This window comes from Tachypleus tridentatus, chromosome 4, assembly GCF_004210375.1.
Source record: "Tachypleus tridentatus isolate NWPU-2018 chromosome 4, ASM421037v1, whole genome shotgun sequence".
In the NCBI taxonomy this organism is placed as follows: domain Eukaryota; kingdom Metazoa; phylum Arthropoda; class Merostomata; order Xiphosura; family Limulidae; genus Tachypleus; species Tachypleus tridentatus.
In genome coordinates, this window is record NC_134828.1 from 52,217,988 (window position 1) to 52,240,244 (window position 22,257).

General features: G+C 32.0%; 1 protein-coding gene across 7 annotated transcripts in view; it reads right to left on the bottom strand.

Moving 5' to 3' along the window:
- LOC143249134 (arrestin domain-containing protein 4-like) overlaps positions 1-22,257 on the bottom strand; it is a 45,223-nt gene that overhangs the window by 12,134 nt on the left and 10,832 nt on the right. For 4 of the 7 annotated variants that reach the window (XR_013027579.1, XR_013027578.1, XM_076498492.1 and 1 more), the window contains exons 2-5: positions 19,002-19,129; positions 8,986-9,114; positions 3,788-4,008; positions 3,007-3,189 (exon numbers count right to left, since the gene is read on the bottom strand). Coding sequence is in view for 5 of the 7 variants with exons in the window: in XM_076498492.1 (XP_076354607.1) it covers positions 3,007-3,189; positions 3,788-4,008; positions 8,986-9,114; positions 19,002-19,129 (661 nt within the window). In the remaining 2 variants the exon portion in view is untranslated. The remainder of the gene's footprint in view (positions 1-3,006; positions 3,190-3,787; positions 4,009-8,985; positions 9,115-19,001; positions 19,130-22,257) is intronic. The other 3 variants (XM_076498493.1, XM_076498495.1, XM_076498494.1) reach the window with 3 other exon arrangements.

The following is a 22,257-nucleotide window of genomic DNA, read 5'->3' on the forward strand; positions in this document are numbered from 1 at the left end:
GAAATATAAATATAATGGAAATATTTCAATTTGGTGGAATTAACGTTACTGAGGAGTCAGATAAATAAATAGATAAACGATAGACAATAAAATACACTCATGCAGATATGGGTAGATATGCGCAGAAAAAAAACAGTGATAAAAGAATGCAGCGATTCAAACAAACAAGCACACGAAGTGATTAACCCATACTCAAAGAAATAGTAATCAATGAAATTACCCCGATTCTGAATATTTCAGTAAACAGCCCTGTCCATGACGAACAATCTGTGAAAGCATAGAATCCGATCTTGAAGAACACCAAGGAGGTTAGAAGTGTATTTTTATGTCAACTTGTTTGCTGTTAAATCTATTAATAAACTCTACACTTACTGAAATAAATGGTTTGCCAACTAAATCTGTGCAACTTTTCTGAATTGTAGAAGTTATAGTGTGAAGAAGCTTATTGTTATTTAGCTATATATTTCATTTTATTTTTGTCAGTACTAACGACTTCTATTATGGAAAACGAAGTTTTCTATTTCTAATTTTTTTCTTCAGTTACATAAAATAGCAACACAGGTGCTTAGTTTTGGAGAAAGACCAGTCGTTGAAGATCTCTACGGGTAAACGTATATTAATTTGTTTATTTATTATAGGTCTGTGCTTACAGTTTGTAGTAAAAGACTGCAACTAATAGCTTTGCTTCTGTGTTATTACAGACACTTTCTTAGAGAGTTGAGCATTAGAGCTCTTTACTGACTCTTGTTTAACCTGATTATCTTTGGAAGAATACTATCGTCATTTTGAGTTTGTATTATGAAAGACCAATAACTGAACATAGTGTAAAATGTAATGCACATTTGTGATTTCTCTTTTTTAATAACATAGGCAAACAAACATACTCTTCTATCTTTTGTGAAAAATACTTTTGCTGTGGTATTTCTATGCATCATACCACCTTTCAGTGTTAGTTGTGCTCGATTCTTTGGTTCTATGTTGTAGCTATGGAAGCAAGAATATACACTTTATAATCCATTCCTATGATACTAAAAGAATACATCAAGTTATAGCTTAAATGAAATAAATTATGTTTCTAATTATTTCGTGTAATATTACAATAAGCGTATGGAAACTTGTGGTTTCGGACTCGTAGGAGGAATCAAAGATTGCTGCATTGGACCTTTCACAATTTGTAAATGTGTGTAAGAAGAATCCCTGCATCTCAAAATTGTATAACATAATATTTAAAAACCCTCAATTATTTCATAACAACGATTATTTAATAAATAATTCTAAAATAGTTTTCAGAGTCAAAAGCACAAAAAAATACCATAATTTACCATACAAGCTTAACATCAATAAAAAACTGCGAGACTGGAAAATATACACTCTACACATTTCAACATATATCAGTGCACCATCTTCAAAAGAGTAATGTTTTGCACAATATAGTCCATATTTATAAAATTACCAGAGAATACATTTTTATATTAAAGAATTTTATGCCATTTACTGACAACATTTTCATCCGGTCCTCCGTCCTTATTTAAAGATTTAGATTTGTCTTTTTTATATTTAATTATTTTAACAGATTCTAATTAAATTTCCATATTGGGCTAATATGACAGTTTTTAACCATTGAATCGTATGTTTAGGTTTACTGATGTGTTTCGCTAAACGTGAAATAGTAATATATATGTAAAAACGGCTCGTTTGGGTTGAGAAAGTTTTTTACGTAAAGGAGTGAACAACGTTTCGACCTTGTTCGGTCATCGTCAGGTTCACAAAAAAAAATTTTCTCAACCCAAACGAGCCGTTTTTACATATATGTTTCTCTACAAGTGGATTTTCTCGACATCAGTGAAATAGTAATATTATTGTTTTAACATTTCTCTTGTGTTTATTAATTCTGATTTTTAAATTCCTTCTAGTCCGTTCTATGTAAGCTAAGTTGCGTTCACATGATATTTGATATGTACTAAATTTTTCTATTTAATCAATTTTATCTTTAACTGTATAAATTATTTGCCTAACTTTATTTATAGGTTTGTTTTTCGGAAAAAATAATTATTTTTTTTTTATTTAAATCATTAAATAAGGATGATGGACCAGGTGGAATGTTGTCAGTAGATGGCATAAAATTGTTTAATATGTAAATTTATCCTCTGGTAATTGTATAAATATTATACACAATATAGTTGTGTATTAAACAATCGTTGTTATAAAATAATTGTGTATTTTTAAACATTATATATTTAAAATTCCTTGGCACTTGTATAATATTCAATGTTTAAAAAACGTAAATCTATACGAGTTGGATCTGCCTATCACAGGACGGGATTTTGGAGAAGTAAATTATTAATTTTATATACCTCACGATTGCACCTCTTATGACTATAGTCAAGTAGATTCTGGACAGGTGCCCCACCTATATATATATGTATGTGTGTACGTATATGTATGACAATATGTAGGGATACTTTCTAATCAGGAAAAGCCACCATAACTCCCAACAGCCAATCTTTATTCTTTTCGTTTTGTGAAACACTACTTTTCATAAGAAAATACTGAAGTCAAATGATGAACAAGCGTGTTTAACACGGTACAGTGAATAAAAATGAGCATCTTAAGTTACCTGGAGTTCAGTCATTTAGCAGCTATGATATATTACACAACACATATTTATACAACTATTCTAAGCCTCGTGTGATAACAATTCTCATCAAAGTAAAGCTAATTTTACCCATCAGCGGATATTAATAAAAATAAAAAAGAACACGAAAAAGATCCTTTTTACTTCCTTCTAAGTTTGAAGTCAAATAACTTATAAATAATTAAACTTGAAAAAGGAAAAAGCACTTTCAAACAGATACGCATGTCTGTTTAAACGATGAAAAAATATCAAAGATACTTTGTTGAAATGAATTATGTTACGCATGTGGCAGAGTTCAGTGATAATCACACTTTATCATTCATTCACAGTATGTAATACCTATTTAAACCTCAATAATATTTATTCTCTACCTCAGTCAGTATTGCTGTAGACTTCCGGATGGTGGTTTTACTGTTGTTTTCTATAGTAGCAAAAATACATATACTTTCTCCTGGTACATAACCACCTCTGTCAAGACGGACGGTGCACGTAACAGGACCGGCAGACAGACAGCCGACCCCAAGAGTATCTTCAATTTCGCAATGAAAAGGTTGCTGTAGAGATGATATTATAAAACATAATGTTTTAGTAGAAAGAGAAGAACTTCATTAGTGAGTTAAAACAATGGGGAAACATAAAGTCCGAAAAATCTAAGATAAATATTAAATACAGAAAAAAAGGGCTAAACTAGGTATTGAGTGGAAGAGTTTAGAATATATTTAAGTTTGAATTTTAACAAATTCTAGCTCATAGTTCATTACACACGCATTTTTAGTAAAGGTTGAAACAATAAAAATTAGTGAATAAAAATAAGTCGTAAGTTCTCTGGAGCTCAATCAGTTAACAGCAGTATATCCACAAAATATATTCATACAATCATACTCTCTCTTCTGTTATAATAATACGGATAGAAGCAAAAATAATTTCAAACAACAACGAATTTTAACAATAAAAAAACAAAACGAAAATGCAATAAAATATTACAATTTATTTTTTAGGTTTTCCTTTTACGTTTTAAGCCAAGCGATTTAGATAATGTCTTAACATTAGGGTTCTTTAATTAGTATTGTCCTATAAAAATACAATTTATTACGTGACCATCCAAACGAATTACAAAATTTAACGAAAAGTTTGGACACATATGCTACCTACCATAAGAAGAGAAGGCTCTAAATTTAAGTCAATGGGGTTCATAATAATGAAGACATGTTGATTTTTGTGTACAATGCCAGTAGACTCTTTAAGTGCTATCTTACAGTAATACTGCACCCAGCCGTGTTTTCCTAGAAACGTTGACGGCAGTCCTAGGGGAAGCCCTAATTTAAATGGAAAAGAATGTTCACCAGGAGACAGCACTGCCATTCGTTTGTTTTCTGGAAAAGAAAGTATGTTAAATCGTCAAAACATTTATCTCATTTCAACACTATTCACTATTACTTTAGTACCTCTAGACTATTTCCGTGTTTCTTCCACATAAATTTTAATCAACATATCATTTTATTTCTAGACATAAGTATCAATAAAAAGATATCTTATTTGATTGTTTTGCATAGTTAGTTGTCTGTTATTCCTATAAAGAAAGTTATGAAAGCTTTCAGGATTTCACAAGTTAACGAAGCACAGGCTCGTTATGAAAGACTTTTACGATTTTCATTGACATTTTAATTGTAGATATTGAATTTCATTCAAGTTGATTTGTTTGAATTAGAAGATATTCGTTATACTGCTAAGTTTATATTTATAAAACAACACTCAACATTGAGTTACTCATTATCCTAAAACTAATATTTTCTATGAATATAGACTTTTTAAAAAAATATTAATTTCAAAAATTTGATTGTAAACTCTACATCACTAATTGTACATGTACAAAAAGACTAAACGCCTTAGTAAACACGCTGTTTTGTACACATTCTATCATATATTAAAATTAAAATTTACTTAAAAATTATGCAGGTTCATTATTACTGAAAGGTTATTTTGGGACAGATAAAGTTGCTTCTCGTATATATAATTGTAAAAAAAACACACAAAAACACTCATAAAAACTGGAAAGCGTTAAATGTGAAACCACAAATTTCCATCAACAGGGAGCGAAGTAATTTGTTTTTTATCAATTTCGCGCAAGGCTACTCGAAGGCTATTTGCGCTAGCCGTCCCTAATTTTGCAGTGTAAGGGAAATTGTCACATTTACAAAAGTATAACTTTAACAACTTGAATCATATAATTTGCACAGACATATCTTAAACATCAATATTGTACTCAATCTATATATTAAGGCATTAGGTAAAAAAAGCATAATCGCATAGGCATAAATAGAATGATTATATTATACCTGTGACATTTGAAAGCTGCCAGAATTTACCCTTTGGTAACTAGCAAGGAATATTTCTCTACTTAGATATGTTCTAATTTGTTTGTTTTCTTTTCAAAGCGTTTACTGTTAGAGTTATGCACATAGTTATATACCTGTGAGAAGCCACTCCCCCCAGTGGAATATTGGTAAGTCTGAAGGTTCATAAAGCTAAAAATCATGGTGGTCAGAGCACAGATAGCTTACTGTGCTTAATTAACAAAGACCAAACTAAACTTTGTAAAATAGTTATAAATAGCTGTAAACATGTTTAAACTATCTCCATAGGCTAAGATTACATACCCCAACGGACATTTGTTTTTGTTTTGAATTTCGCACAAAGCTACTCGAGGGCTATCTGCGCTAGCCGTCCATAATTTAGCAGTGTAAGACTAGAGGGAAGGCAGCTAGTCATCACCACCCACCGCCAACTCTTGGGCTACTCTTTTATCAACGAATAGTTGGATTGACTGTAACATTATAACACTCCCACGGCTGAAAGGGCGAGCATGTTTGGCGCGACGGGGATGTGAACCCACGACACTCGGATTACGAGTCGCACGCCTTAACCCACCTAGCCATGCCGGGCCGAGTGAAGTAGTAATGAAAAACGCAAAATCGTGCATAAAAAACTGCAAAATAAAAAATTGAAAATTTGTGTGCAACTCTACATAGACCTAATGAACCTCCATACCAATTTTGTGGAAGATTCATCCATGCCCTACGAAGCTGTTAAATGGATATACAATAAATAGTACTATTATATTTATACAGATTACATTCTAATAGTAAATTTATATGAAACTTGTGGTACATTTACCTTGAACTGTAACTGTGAAATATGTTGCACATTCTTTGTTCTTCACTCATTTGTCGTTTATATTACAAAAGAAATTTTTGTAACGATATATTAAGACTAAATTTATAACATGTTTGATTACACGTATGTTCAATCGGAGAATTACAAACAATTAAATCATGTAAAGTTTTAAATATAATTTTTAAGACAAGACTGAACTAATGTTTTAATGTAAGCTCTTAATTTTTTCTTATACAGGCGGAGAGTGACCTAGAAGCTAATGAAGCTTGGAATATATGAAAATGTACTTCGGACCAAATGTACGTTATAAGAGTGATTTAAGGCTAAAACTAACTATTTGACGAAACTAGATTAGCTCACGAGTTAGTGGATGACATTTTCACTAGCTGCTTTCCCTTCTAGTCTGCCAGTTATAACGAAGGGCAGCTAGGAACGGATAACCCTTTTTGTAGTTTTGTTAGAAAATTCAAATACAAATGAACTCTATTTCCTCCACGTAAATTTCGATCAACAAATCATTTTTTGTCTAGGCATGAGTTTCAACCAAATAATATCTTATCTGACCATTTTGCAGAATGAGCTGTTTCTTAATCCTATAAAAAGTTATTATTTCATTCACGTTTTTAAAAAAGTTTTCAGTTATTGTTTTTTTAAACTAATTGGAGAGAATGAAGTAGTTTTCAAAGTGAATTTTCACATTTGACATCATTCTTCTTTCATAAGGCCTAGCAGGACGTGGATCACAAGGTTTAATGTTTAAAACATGAATAATGTTTATGTTGAACCACTTTAGATGTTGGACAATAGATCCTGCTATTCAATTAAAGGAAACCATACTAACAGCAGTTGAAGTTAAGTTGCTGCCTTCTCTTCAGTAAGGTATTCATAATTAGGGATTTGCATGACATGGCCACTTAATTCTTATGTCTTCCACTTGCCACACGAAATACCTTAAATATAAATTTGAGTAAGCAAATGTTGGAATTCTTACAAACTCCCTATATACTGCAGACATCGTGGAAATCACGATGACTAAATCACAAATATTTTACGATTAATAAATTGATAAGAAATCCTAATTTAGTTGCATGATATGCAGACATATAATACGTTTTTATCTCGTTAGGTGTTATGTAATTTTACAACTCTTCAGTGTGTTTCAGGCTTTATCTAAGTACAAAAAATTAGTCAAGATTATTCGCAGAACTTTCCGAGTCACAAAGACTCACATATTTTCCTTTAGAAAACATATTACTGCTATAAAGAAGATGCTATGAAGAGAAATAGTGGTCTGTTCTGGTAGCAAAATAATGATTTACTCGTTGTTCACATAAGAGTGACCCTCAGTCATGTGGATGGTGCATACATCTGGATAGAATGTCGTATGTGACATAATGTTTACCTTTATTTGCAAGGTTTTTGGAGATTGAGATACTTCTGAGACTAAACATCTTTGAAGATACATATTTGTGAGACTAGATAACCTTGCAGATTTTTGCTAGCCTCTTGTCAGACTTATGGTTCAGGGATATTATCACTGCCGAGATTTAGATTCTGATATAAATAACTTTTGTACAAGAAATCCTGCAGATGTACAGATTGTGTTCAATATAAAGCAAATCTAGAATAATTTAGCTAGAGATAAATTGACGAGGGGGGAGTTAAAAAATATTTCTCACTCTCTTAGTCAGTAGTATCCCAATGGAACAGAAATCTTCTACAGACTTGCAATGCTACAATCCGTGATTCAGTTCCCCGCGTCGGGCACAGCAGTTAACCCAATTTTGCTTCACTCTAAAACAAACTATCTTAGGTAGACCACATAATCACTTGTACAAATGTTTGTTTGTTTGTAGTTAAGCACAAAGTTACACAAAGGACTATCTGTGCTCTGCCCATCACGGGTATCAAAATCCAGTTTCTAGCGTTGTAAGTCCGCAGACATATCGCTGTGCCACTGAAAGGGGGCATAAAAACGTTAAACGTGGCTTTGTTTTGTGTACGATAAAGACTGCGATTGTTTCTAACTCTATGTTAAGTTTATTTTTTTTTGTACAAAATACTTAGTCAAAGGAAACCAGAGAATACCACAACTATATGACTTAGCTAGACGGGAGATATTATTACTTAAGTTTATTTAATAATCCATTATGTGTATTACGTTGCTATGTTACCACGAGTGTCACGCAATAAGAGTGTTTGGTTCCATATAGGAAATTCAACAAGTTAAAATGAGATTAAGCAATATAGCCACCAATTTAAAAAAATGACCATGAAATACAATAAAATATTACATCTATTTTCTGTGACTGAATATATAGTAAGCAGGTATTTAAACACATTGAAAAATATTTATGAAGATAAATACTGTATAAAACTCTAACAAATAAAAAATACTGACCATCAGTTTTTCAGTAATGGAAATACCTTTACTTATATTCTATGAGCGGTGGGTGCATCATAAAGATTATAATGAAATCCTATTATAAGATAAGAGTGGCCCAAGTGTTGGCGTTGGGTGCTGTTTACTATCTGCCTTCCTCTAGTCCATCGTAACTAGAGATTTACTAGCATATTGTAAAACACTTTTGTACCAGTGTATAATTTTAAATGCTTGAAGTATTGAATAGCAGAGCAGAACATACATTTTCACAAAAGAAATAAAATAAATATTAGTTTTGCTCACTAGCTGTAAAAGTTTGATAAATGTGGTAGTTGTAAATTTGATTGTAAAACTTGACAGAAGTAGTTTAATATGTTTTACTGTATTATATGATAAATACCATATCCTTGGACAGATTTTTATGGGTTATCTCCCATTTTCCTAACTTTCTAAAATTGTGTACTAAGTAAAAACAGTAGTAATCAAGCCTTACGAAATGTTTTATGCTCAAATGGTTGATACATCTCCTCTCGTATTGTGAATGAATATGTACACAAAATTAGCCTATAACCCGTGTGCTTTCGAAAGGTGAACCTTTCTTCTTCAGAGACAAACTTTTCTAGCAAGACGTCTTGAACGTTCATTTTTTTCTAACATCGTGAATATAAGAATTATCCATAATTTTGGGGAATCATCGAACTGTTAAAACTGATAACTCTGAATTTCAAAAAATAGATAACCAAATCATTCATCTACCAAAAAAAGAAGTAATCCAATTTATTTTATACACTACCTGATTTACCTTGCTCTTCTCCCAAAAGTCTCATTCGAAAATCTATATAGTTTTCTTTATCGTTTACATCGGCACGCCCTCTGTTGGACAAATACACCACTCCTTCTCCAACAACGTGCAGAAAAAGTCCTGGAAGATAGTCATTGTTTTAATTGCACATAACTATATTGTTAGAAAATAAATGCAGACAAATATTGTTTATATACAGCATTGTATACTACTTTAATATCTTAACTTAGATGTTTTGTATTGCTTGTTAGAATAAATGTTTTGAATAAAGTTGTGATGCTCAAAAATTTCCTATGTGTTTGAATTTGACTTGACGTTTCGAATTTTTGTGAGATTGTGAAAAATTATTATGTAGGTACACAAAAGCGACTTGCAAATTGTTAGTTGTATAATAAATCAATTAATCATTCAATTAATTAGTAAATAAATTTAAAGTTGTAAATTTTGAATTTCTAAGTCAGTAAAGTAGAGAATTAGCAAGTAAGTGTATTTATAGTCGGAGTATAACAACAAAAAGAGCCATTTATTCAACTGTAACAACAATTGTGTGTGTGTGTGTGTGTTTTTCTTATAGCAAAGCCCCATCATGCTATCTGCTGAGCCAACTGAAACAACACTTAGAAAAAAATTGAACATTTATCAAAACATAGCTAATAAACACGTAGTTGACCAGTACTTTACACTAATATTTAATAAACAATATTTTATAATTATAATTTGAATTAATAGAATTAAGAACCAGGAAAAAAACCTCATTCCATAACAAAAATGCAGCAACACAGTATTTCAAAAATACCATTTAATATCGAGTGATATTAAGCAGCAACAGTTTGCTAACTCTATCGTTCACGAGCTTTCTCATGACTCTCTCTCTTAGTGAAGCTTATGGTAGGTTATTTATTCACGGAGTTGGTCAAAAATGTACACCTCCTGCAATAATAAATTTACAAAATATTCTGCTACATTATAGTATCTGAGCCACTACCGGAGAACTTGATATCGGTTTTATTATACATACAAATGATTATCTAGAGTGATTTAGTGTTTTAATGCAAATAAAAGTTTAAAGATAAAATAATCGATAAAAGCAAATATTAAATGAACGATAAACACAACCATAACTATAAAAAAAGCTGCTATCTCACACTTAGACCATAGCTATTAGAACTTACATGCTACAGTTGAAGAATTAAATCGCTTTCATTTTCGATTCGCATAATTTTTACAGCAAGATGAAAAATAATCCATCTAATTATAGAAAACATTATAACCTTGATGTCAAGAGTGGGACTATTTTGTAAAAATAAAGTAAAATATAGGGCAATCCTTAGAATGATATGTGTACGAAGCGTTTTAAAAAGTTGGTGGTTTGGTTGCTGTTAAGCACAAGGTTACACAATGAGCTATCTGCGCACTGCTAATTTCGAGCAGTGAAACTTGATTTTCGGGGTGATAAGACTTCAAATCAACTGCTGAGCCACTTAGGGATAGCATTTGTTGGAGAGGACGAAATAGTAAAGGAAGAGTTGAAAGAAGGCAAGGTAGTAAGACAAAAAATTAAAAGACCTATAAGAAATATAAATTAAAAGAATAGCAAAAATAAAGAAATAATAATTTACGATTTGTGTTAAAAGAAAGAGACTTTAGGAATAAATAAAAACAAAACTAATATTAGTATTCATGGATATTATATACAGGTTACTATTATAAGAGGCCTAATGATATTTCTTTAGTTTGTTGACCCAAACTATGTTGATGAATTGTGAATAAGTGAAACTGCAGCCCACAGCAGAGGGTACAGCCAATCAAAACATGTATTAGGCCTCTTTACCCCAGATGTTCTTTTCAATCTCACCTCTGGTGAAAAATAAATCTTTAACATATATTTATATATATATATTCAAAAATTAATGTAATTGAGAACAAAATCGAAAAAGCCGTTGAAGATATGTCGAAGGATTATAATAGCAAAAGTAAAGCAGTATAAAAGGGCATCTATCTACATAATGCTGAAATATTGTAAATTAATAAAGTACAAAAAACACCTATTAAACACATAGAGATTATAGAAGAACAGAATCAATGAAGTGGAAAAAATGTCAATGGCGTTATAAGATATCTGGAAAATGAGTGGCAAAACCAACCACATCTTTCTTTCCATTCCCACAAGAATACAAAATGCCATTTCATCTACAAGATTTTTCTGGACTTTTCCAACAATCTCATTACCTAATCTAGTTCCAGAAGTTTGCTGATCAGTCAAACAACACTCCACCCCAATTGAGAAAACAAAAATTATGATAGTTAAATAGCATAAAATTATTAATAAAATGAATTAATGGAGTAGTGAACAACAAGTTTTTCATGTTGCTGCCCATTAAAAATACCATTTAACAACATCACACAATTTTCCAGCTGAGTGTTGTACTAATAGTCAGGCGTTGAATGTCAAATTATCAAAAGGTTTTGGAAAGTCACATTAAAAAGAAGTTTCAAATATGAAGTTTAAGTGCACAAGAGGAGAGATAGGCATTGGTCAAACCTACAAAAATGGAAAGTCTTGCCCTGCTTTCAAATTAAAACTGTCTTACAAAATTGATGAATTTGTTAGCATCCAAAGAATTCATAGATCCCATTAAAAGTGAAGATATAAAAATTAGTGTAAAGAAACGTAAATGCATATAATTGAGAACACTACCCTGTTAGTGATGGAATTAAATCAATGAAAGTTACAAATTTACAACTAAAAGCACTATCCAAAAGTCACCAGTTAATCAGGCCATGTAGTGTACAAATATCATTTCTACTCATGATAGTCTAGAAGAAAACATAGAATTAATTAAACAACTGGTTATTTGAATGAAAGAAGTAAATAACAAAATATTTGGTGTTTCAAATGTAGTTTTGCAAGATAAGTTCCCATTAACTATAGATAAAAGCCTGTAAGAAAGAAATATGTTAGAAAAGGGAGAAACATAAACATTACAACTGGGACCATTAGTAATAAATCAAAATAAAGATGGGTTCTAGAAATTAACTATCCCAAAGAATAAGAATGAACTAACAAGACATTGAGAAAGAGGAATTAGGTGAACTTTAGGGGCTAAATTTACTTGAAAATACTCCATTTCTGCAAATTATGATAATAAGTTCATTACTCATTATTTAAAAAAGTTCATGAGTTAATAAATTCATCATTGGGAAGAATTACAGCATGTTGATTGACACTGGTTCTATGGCTGCAGTTTTTCGATCCAATCTAGCAATAAATGGTAAAAAATTGCTTTCAGAGATGAAAAAAGAAATATGGACTGATAAAAAAATGAACAAAAACATCATGACATTATGAAAAAATAAAAATAGAACAGATGACAGACATAAAGTATAAAAGTTTATAATCCAAATGGGTTAATCAACAAAAAGATACACTGGCAAAATATACAAGTCTAAAACCAGTTATTCAACGGGTGAAGAATAATGCAGGATGACGCTCATAACAAGCACTTGCTCCAAACATCCCAACAAAAAAAGATGTATTGGCAAAGATGGGGTTTGTTATGCTTATAAAAATGATTGCTCTGTTTCAAACGTTCACAAACTACGACTAAAGTCGTACAGTAACTTCACCCAACAGCAGCCTGTCTTCTCCATAACATTCCAAAAGCCAGATATTTAGGTGTTAAGAAGACACTAGAAAGAGTAATAAAAAGTTTATATTGAGATGAGCTCCAGAAATCTGTAAAGAACTGATGGAATTCATGGAAACTAGGTTGTGAGAAAAATTGTCTATGGCAGAAACAACAGCAATACTGTATTGGAACATACATGAAAGAGTTATTACTGATGTGCTTGTTCTTCCGTCACAGTGTAACAATAGGAATATTATGTTATATTACATATTATATTTCGAATTTGGAAGAAGATCTATCAAGTAAACTTCTCACTGAATTGATTTCAATACTTTTGGTGCTTATGGAATTTCACTCAGATCAGGGATGGAAGTTTAAATCATCATTGTTTTTGGACACGTGTCAAATAGTTGGAATAAAAAAGAAAAGTTGAAAAGCCTTTCATCCATTTCCTGATAAAATGATAGAGAGATATAACCATAAAAGTTAAAATCAGTTAGTGATTTATGTATCTGAACATCAGAAAATATTGGATCAAGATCTTCCACTGTTATTCACGAGTTGTCCAGCAGCAAGGCACGAAACTAAAAATAACACACCAGAAATAGTTTAAAGTGGGTTTCTGTACTCTCATACCTGAGGGTAGGGTAGACGTTCAGAAGAGTCTCATAGAGAATATAAGGCTAAAGAATAACAGTTATCCAATAAAGGCTTCAATCAGTTATTGATAAGATAAAAATGACTTTGATATAAATGCTTATAAAACTAAATTTCATGATGGTGCCTTGACAAGACTCTACAATTTAGGCTTCAAGAGAGGACGAACTTCAAAGTTAAGTGTTAGGTTAAAAACCCTACATTTTAGTGAAAATAATTAGTGATCCACAAGAAATTTGATCCACGCCAAAAGGTCATCTACTGTCATAGTCTCTGAAAATAAGTCAGCAACAGAACGGTCATCTGGTTTAACTTAAGAAAATTCTTTTTGGAACGGCTTCAGAAAATAGAGAGAGTAAACAACGTTTTTTTTAGTTAAACATAATTTGGATTGTATTTTTAACACATTAACTTAACGATGTAATGATTGTAATATTTATTTATGAACTGTAAATTTTGTTGACTATAAATAGTGATTTTATTACTAATTGTATACTAGGATAGTTCAAGGAAACTCACAAACGAAGGAGGAAGCAGTATTATAGGCTGTGTTTTAATATTTTAATTTAGGGGTGTTTTTTTCTTTGATGGAAGGCATTTGGCATGACATAGGGAGGATATATAATTATTAAAATTTCACTGATTCTTTAGATTTAACTTGATGCCTAAACTGTGCGATTTGGGGAAATGTTGTATATAAATATTAATTACTCAGTAAGTCAGTTACGACCTGTAAGTTTTAAATTTGTATGTCAATAGTATAGGGAGTTAGCAAGTAAGTAACTGTTTAGTTTTATCTGTGGGTAAAACTGCAATATTACAGCAGAAGAAATAAATGACTTTCGTCATCATTAGGTAGCTTAGACATGGCATTATTCTTAGTTAATAATAAAAATAGAACCAACGTATTATTGTTCTTGTATTATAATGAAACTTGGTAACTAATATGTAAAAAGAGTTCAAAAGTAAATTTATCAAACAATGAATTAGCTAATGTACATTTATAATTGTTTCAAAAATGTAACCATATTATTATATAAATATAAAGAATATTTCTGCACTAGATTACTAACTTAGGAAGAAAAGCCCCATCTTTAAGATCCTCAGCTTAGACTTTACCACTTCGCAAGAAATCGAGTGAATAAAAAACAACAACAAAACTTTTGAAGAATTAAGTAGATTATTGAGGTTTCACTACCGTAAAGTCACAATGGTATCTCCTTAACCTTATTTATTACTCTTATTAACTAATTACAAATAATTTTCAAAATGCATTATATGAGTAACTTTTGTAAACAGATAAGGTATTCAATCCATATCTTCATGGAAGGACATTAGAATAGTGTAAGATTTTTCAAAATACATTGGTTTTTGTGATAATAGGTTTTCAGAGAGAAAATTAAATAAATCAAACAGTTTTTAGTATTACGATATATGATTTTAAGATGTTTATTAAGGTAGGAGGCATAAGGATGATGACTCAAAGTCAGGGGTGTGATTAAGTCTATAACGCTTAATATAAGCGGTCTTAATTCTTTATGTTTGTTCTTTTTGGAAATCCATAGTACAAAGGTATTAAAATAAAAATTGACAAAAAATATACTTTATTAACATTGTTGAAATTTAATGAACAAGAAACTAACCATTTATAAGGGTCACACTTCGCATGATTATGTCGTTATACATGGTACTGTGCAAAAATGTTAGGAAAAGGGAATGTTTAGTCATTCTTTCCATTTTATGAAGCTAATTCTTCCATGCCAATACAGAATGTAACATTCAACACTATAGTAATACTTCACTGATCCTTGTTAACAGTTGAATGAGCCAGAGTTAGAATACTTATCACTCTCTAGAATTCCTGTATACTTATACCAAGGACATGCTAAAAGGTTTGTGCTTGAAATAACTGTTATGATACCCCGTGCAGTGTCTTAACTATTGGGTTGAGGAATAATTCGTGAGCGTTTTTCAAGTTAAAAAAAATATATTCATAAATGAAACGCTTTCGCAAAATATTTCATGTCATTTGGTAGATAAATTTTTGCTCTAATAGATGGTGTGTTTGATTTTCATATGTCTTTAATTTTTGCTTTCATTTTCAGCTCATTAAATGGAATGTCAAGTGGACAAAATCGAGCATTTTCGACACCATCTGCTTTTCGCATTTAATTTCTTGCAATTTCGTTTTAAACAATGCATACTATATACCTAGGTATTACATGAAATAAAGTATCATAATAAATGTTTTGGGTGTAATGTGTTCATGCATTGAAGTATTGTATAGTCTTGCATGTAATGCTTGAATGAAATTATTTAAAAACGCTCACGAATTATTCCTCAACCTAATATATAGAAAAAAGCTAGTAGGGAGCTAACACATGGTACCGGTATATGGTAGAATAAATCAATTTAATAACACTCCACAAATAAAGCTTGATAAAAAAGAATGTTTAACGTTAGATATTAAGTTTTATTGTTGCGCCGAGGCCCAAAAAGCTTAGATGTTTGTCAGTAGAGAGTTCACTTAAAAGCTTTACGTGGCACTCATTGGACTCAACAAATTGCTGCAGACTTTCCCTAACACTGTCAAGCACACTCTGGATGATGAGACAAAGACTGGCAAATTTGAAAATAGGAAAAAAAGAGGCATAACAGCTAAACTCAATGATACTGATGTTAAGTATCTTTGTTTATGCAGCTTTTGGGACAGAAAAAAGACTGTCACTGATCTTAAGCATGAGATAAACAAGCATGTACCAAATGACAGAAATGTGTCCTGATCTATAGTATCAAGAAGACTCAACGAGAATGAAATATTTGGTCGTGTAGCATTTAAAACATCTATACTTCATTATCAGTTTACAATCTTTTGATAATATTTGAAGATCGAGGTATAAAACTGGGCTGTTGATGATTAGCAAAGAGTATTATGGATTGATGAGTTTATGTTTGAAATATTTGGATGAAAGCATAGGTTGTATGTCCTTTAAAAGAAAGGTGAAAGATGCATGAGCAGTTTGGGATTTTGTAGATGAAAAATTTGATAAATCAAAATTTATTTCCAAAGAAGCTCTATGGAAGTGTATTACAAACATTTTTTAGTAAGATCCCAAAGGACACTTTGATCAAGTATGTTGCAACATTGTTTGAAATACTGTCTGTAGTTATGAAAGCAAAAGGAGGACACATAAAATATTAACTGTTCGCTGAACTCAACGACTTCTACGAAGTTTCATTTGAACTAAATATGAAATTTAATAAAATTTGGGTATTTCACCTGTGATTTATCTATCATTGTTCTTTGAAAGAAACTTGAAGTCTAATTTTTAACCCTGTCCTACCACTTTCCCACAGGGTTGTATAATGACAACTGGAATAGTAATTTACTTCAATTTCTAAGTTCTTAGTATGAAATGAAATTAAGTATGATTAAACCTCGAATCAATCGACAGCACATTACAGTGTGTTGTACATTAAGCAAAGCAGTTTACTGCTATAATTTTAAATATAATAATTTGTTATATATATTACGTTTTCTAAACGTATAAGCAATTCTAAGGGGTTGAAGCATTAATAGTCAAATCTGTCATGGATCAATAAATTGTGGTATGCTTTAAAAAATATTGTTTATCTACTACGGCAGTATTATACATTCATTGTTGTCTCCGGTGGGGCAGCAGTAATTCTTCGGAGTTACAATACTAAAGTCAAGTGTTCGATTCTCATCCGTGCACATAGCAGATAAGCCCGTATGTTTGATATAAGAAAACACATACACACATACACATTCAGTACTTTTCCATTCAAGGCAAGTAATTAATACTAAAAACCTACATTTGTTGCTTTGAAGGAAAAAAACATACAAATTACGGCTATAGAATTTGTTGGCCAATAACTATATTGACATTATATAACATAATTAATCATAAAAACTTTGATTTCTTATTTTATATTAATAATTAAAATCATTTATGCATTTTCGTACACGCTAATACTACACTCTGAATCGTCAAAGACAACAGATGAAATCGCTCTTTTCTAGGTTCAAAGCTGCATGATTAACTGGCTGTTTGCGCTCTGTCCACTTCAGAAAAGTGAACTATAGATCTTACAGTTGTAAACCCAAAAGCTTACTGTTGACCTATCAAGGACACACAAAAGTTTATTTAGTAATACTCAAGGTTTTGGCGTTTAACACTCATATACACGTCTGACAGAATGATAAAATTGAGATTTTTAAAAAAAAATCATTATGAGAGTAAAGTAGAAGTAGTACCTAAGTAATAAATAAATGTAAACAATTCTATTATCAGGAAACCACATTTGAAATAAAATGGTTCAAAATATTTCTGTACAGCACTGTTGCAACAAAACTTTTAAAAATTTGGAGTTTACAGCCATTGATAACACCATTTTTGAGTAGATGAATTACTTAGTTGTAGCCTGGAGATAAATTTCAAATATCTAAACGTTCATATTAGCAACATTTACTGGGTGCTATTTACCAAACCCTGGGTGGCCTAGCGCTTAACGTGCCGGACTCTGCATCAGTAAGTATATGGTTTGTGCCTTGTTACCGTAAACTTATACTTCGCATTTTAGATGCGTTAGTGACGGCTAAACCTCATTATTCGATTAGAGTTCTCCAAAATTCGGCAGGAGGTTCGATTGGTTAGCTACTTTCCCACTGGCCTACTACATTTTACTAAAACGTAAGAGACAACATCAAAGTCTACAACTTCGATGGGTATAGAATCAATGGAAATATAATATTTACCAACCACCCGATTTCGAATAAAAACACTAAAAATGTGCTTATTACAGCTGTACAATATATTATAATAGTATATTTATAATCCTTTAATACAGGCATATTTATATACTAACATAACATAGGAAATTATAAAATATTTGTGATACTTCCTTCCGTTTACAAAGAAACATTTTGAAAACCATAAAGAAATCCGGTCAGTGCGAAAGACATAGATGTGCTTTATAATTTTTCTTAGAAAGTTCCTTGTGTAATATAAAAAATAAAGGTAAAAAAGCTGTTTCTGAAACTGATTTAAATTAAACATATAGAAAAAAAACAATCAAAATATTTTCCTGAGTTATACTCATTGAAATTAATTACTTTTTTGTCAGATAAGACACTGTTGCATAGAGATTATCTTCAAAGTGGCTCAGTATTAAGACTGTGAATTTATGATGCTAGAAATAGGGTTTCGATAACTTTGGTGAGCAGAGCACAAACAACCAATTGCGTATTTTTGTGCTTAGCAACCAACAAGAGAGATTTGGTGATTATTTAGCTTCATAATATACGTTAAACGTAAAGGTTTTTTTTTTTTCAGTTTATCTTCTAGCAAATGGTTTGTCTGTTGATGAACTCTAAAATACATAACCCCCTTTGAGCCTAAAGCCCGTTAATAACTGTATATTACTTATTTATTCACTTTGTTTTATCATATAATAAAACTATTTTCGACAGTAGTTACATACATAATGTTGTGGTGCACATTAGTTATCATTATAAATATATCAGTGGATATTGCTATGTGGGTGGAACATTGAATTATTTTTAATATTTATTAGTGAGGTTTACCTCAGTTGGTAAGGAACTTCTTACACGTGTGTAAGGTCCCGAGATTAATCGTGAGCATGAAAAGTGCAAAAACTTAGATTATTATAGAAAACTGGCTCCTATTTAGTAGTTACCCTTTTGTGCTGAGAAGAAGCCCAAAGGCAGGCCATGTTTAATAGAGGGAGAGAATGTGAGAGCTTCAGTAGTTAAAATGTTTCTTACTAAGGCACATGTCTGATGTATAACAGTCTTGAGTTTGACCCTATGGCGAAGAAAGACAAAAAGCTTAGATTAACAAATGCTTTACTCAAAACAAAATGAAAGATGCAAACGACTTTAAGTAGAAAGACTTTCGTAGCTTGTTCTCTCTCAGAAAATAAAGTGATTTAAATATTAATTTTGTTCTTAACCGTTTCATTTCATTCATTTTGACAATGTTAGGTGAGAGGTAATAAACTCAATTGATTTTATAAATGTAGAATAACCATTTACATTTTACACTGTTATCTTGACATCATAATGTTTGTTAGGTTTGTTTCACACTGGTTAACCTTCGTTTGTACATTCTCTATTAATTTATGTACGAAATATTTACGAATCCTTATTTTTTTAGTTTGGAACTGATGGTGTAGTTTGCACTTAAAATAAAATAACTGAATGTTATAAAGGGTTTGATCGATTGTTTGTAATAAAGTACAAAGCTACACAATAGGCTATATGTTCTTGGCCCATCGCAAGAATCGAAACTCGGTTTCTAGCGTTGTAAGTCCGCAGACATACCGCTGTGCCACTGGAAGGCATTTTGAAGGGGTTACATTCATGAACACTATACAAAAATTTAATAACACTATGCCAAGTTACATGAGTAAATTCGTTGCGTCATGTATAAATCAATAACTATTATTGAATTAAAATCTACCTATAGGTTGTTAGTATTGAGCTCTTTATATAGGTTTGTTTTAGTTTAATACTAAGTCTCATCTGTATTCATCACTGTTACTAGGTTAATTTTAGATAGCTCGTTTGCAAAATAGTTCAGAAGAATAAATTAAAGTGACAATACTGCAAATTATTCATGAATAGATTCACTGTGGCGAGTAAATTATAGTTAAAAACACCATACACATATACTGCTCAAAAAGTTAAAGGAACATGTACATATTTCAGTATATTTTTGTCATAGCTAAATTTATTTATGAAAAACATATCCGTTTATCTACAAGTGTGATTTTTAAGCTTGCGAGTGAAGTTTGAAGCAACTCAAACGAAACTCACCTTACTCAAGGAGAATACAACTCAAGGTACCCTATATAAGGCTGTTAAGTGAAACTATGTATTTCTCATTAATTCTCGAAACAAACACTAACATGAATCTTTTGCGGCTCGTTTGTCAACCTTCATCTTGTGTACCCAAGCAGTCAGGCGCTATCTGACAGAGAACGAGGTGGTCAGGGCGGTCCAGATGCTGAAAGATGGCCAGACCCAAAGGAGGATGACACAGCGCGTCGGTGTGTCACCAAGCGTCATCAATCGACTTTGGCGACGCTACCAGGAGACGAACTTTTATGGCAGGAGACCAGGTCAAGGCCGTCATCGCTGCATAACAGCCACAAAGGACCGATACATCGTGATTACCGCTCTGCAGGACAGGTTAGCTACTGCTTGATCACTGCGAAATGACCTTTATCATTTCTCTGGAACCCGTGTGTCGACCCAAACAGTTCGAAATCGTCTGCACAAAGGACGCCTTAGGGTCAGACGACCTGCAAGAGGCGTTATTCTGACAGCACCAACAGTGCAACGAGGTTGAAATTTGCTCATCAACACCTGAACTGGAAATTTCGTGAATGGGCCACCGTGCTGTAAACAGACGAAAGCAGGTTCACTGTGTCTCGTGATGATGTGCGTGTAAAAGTGTGGAGATGCCGAGGAGAGAAATTTTCCACCTGTAACATTGTGCAAGTCGACACTAATGGAGGAGGTTCTGTAATGGTCTGGGAAGGCATATGCTTGGGTGGCCGCACTGATTTGCTCATACTCGACAGGGGTACTACGAACGCACGATGATTTAGAGACAAAATTCTGAAACCCATTGTGAGGCCTTTTGCCATGCTGTCGGCGATGAACTCATTTTCATGCAGGTTAACGCTCGAGCTCACTCGTCAGACTGTGTATGGACTTCCTTGACGAGAAAGAAATAGAGACTTTTGAGTGACCCGCCAGATCTCTAGATTTAAATCCGATTGAACATTATTGGGATATGTTGTCGAGGCATATTAGTGAACGCCAGTACCCTCCTCAAAATGTACAGGAACTCCGACAAGCCCTGGTAGACTAGTTGGCTGCAATACCCCAAGCTAGCATCGATAGACTGATTCGAAGTGTGCCAAATCGATGTTACGAGTGTGTCACAGCCCGTGGAGGTCACACTAGATATTGAATGTTTCAAACATTTCTTGAATAAACGCATGTAAACTGTTTAGAGTATTTTTCATATAGGATATCAGTTTTGGTGATACTGGTCATTTTTATAAAAATTCGATTTCTCCATGTTTTACCATTCATCACATATTAAAAAATGAATACATATGGAACTAAAATGAGGCAAATTACTTAGAAAAATAAAAAATATTATCACATTTGGAACACTGAGATAAATTATATAAGAAAACGTACTTGTTCCTTTAATCTTTTGAGAAGTTTAATATTATAGTGCACAAATATAGGCTTATATGCAAAAAACGGCTCGTTTGGGTTGAGAAAATATTTTACATAGAAGAGCGAACAACGTTTCGACCTTCTTCGGTCATCGTCAGGTTCACAAAGAACCAAAGAACCTGACGATGACCGAAGAAGGTCGAAACGTTGTTCGCTCTTCTATGTAAAATATTTTTCTCAACCCCCAAACGAGCCGTTTTTTGCATATAAATTTTTCAACAAGTGGGTTTCTCGACATCACTGATTAAATATAGGCTTAAAGCCCTATTTTAATTTTTTCAGTTTTCTCTTGCCAGGGGCTAGCGATCAGCTAATCGTTATAACCAGCTATAAGTACTACATCTAATAATAGTGTGAGTTTTATATTTATTTTTAGTACCTTAAACAGATTTCACTGAATAATTTAGAAAAATAAGTTAATAAACTCAGTTTTATATAAACTTCAAATCTGATACTAGTACACGTTCACTGTGGTAAGCAGTTGACAACAAGAAATAGCCAATGTTTATACATATGTGTACTAATTGCTAGTACTGTATTTCGATCCATGTTATTTTAGCATTGATTTTAGCATTGTAAATCCGTAGACTTACCGCTGTACTAGCGGGGGCCTACTCAAAGCAAAACCCGGTTTAAACCTTCAAGCCAAGAATTAGTTTACAAAATTATTTT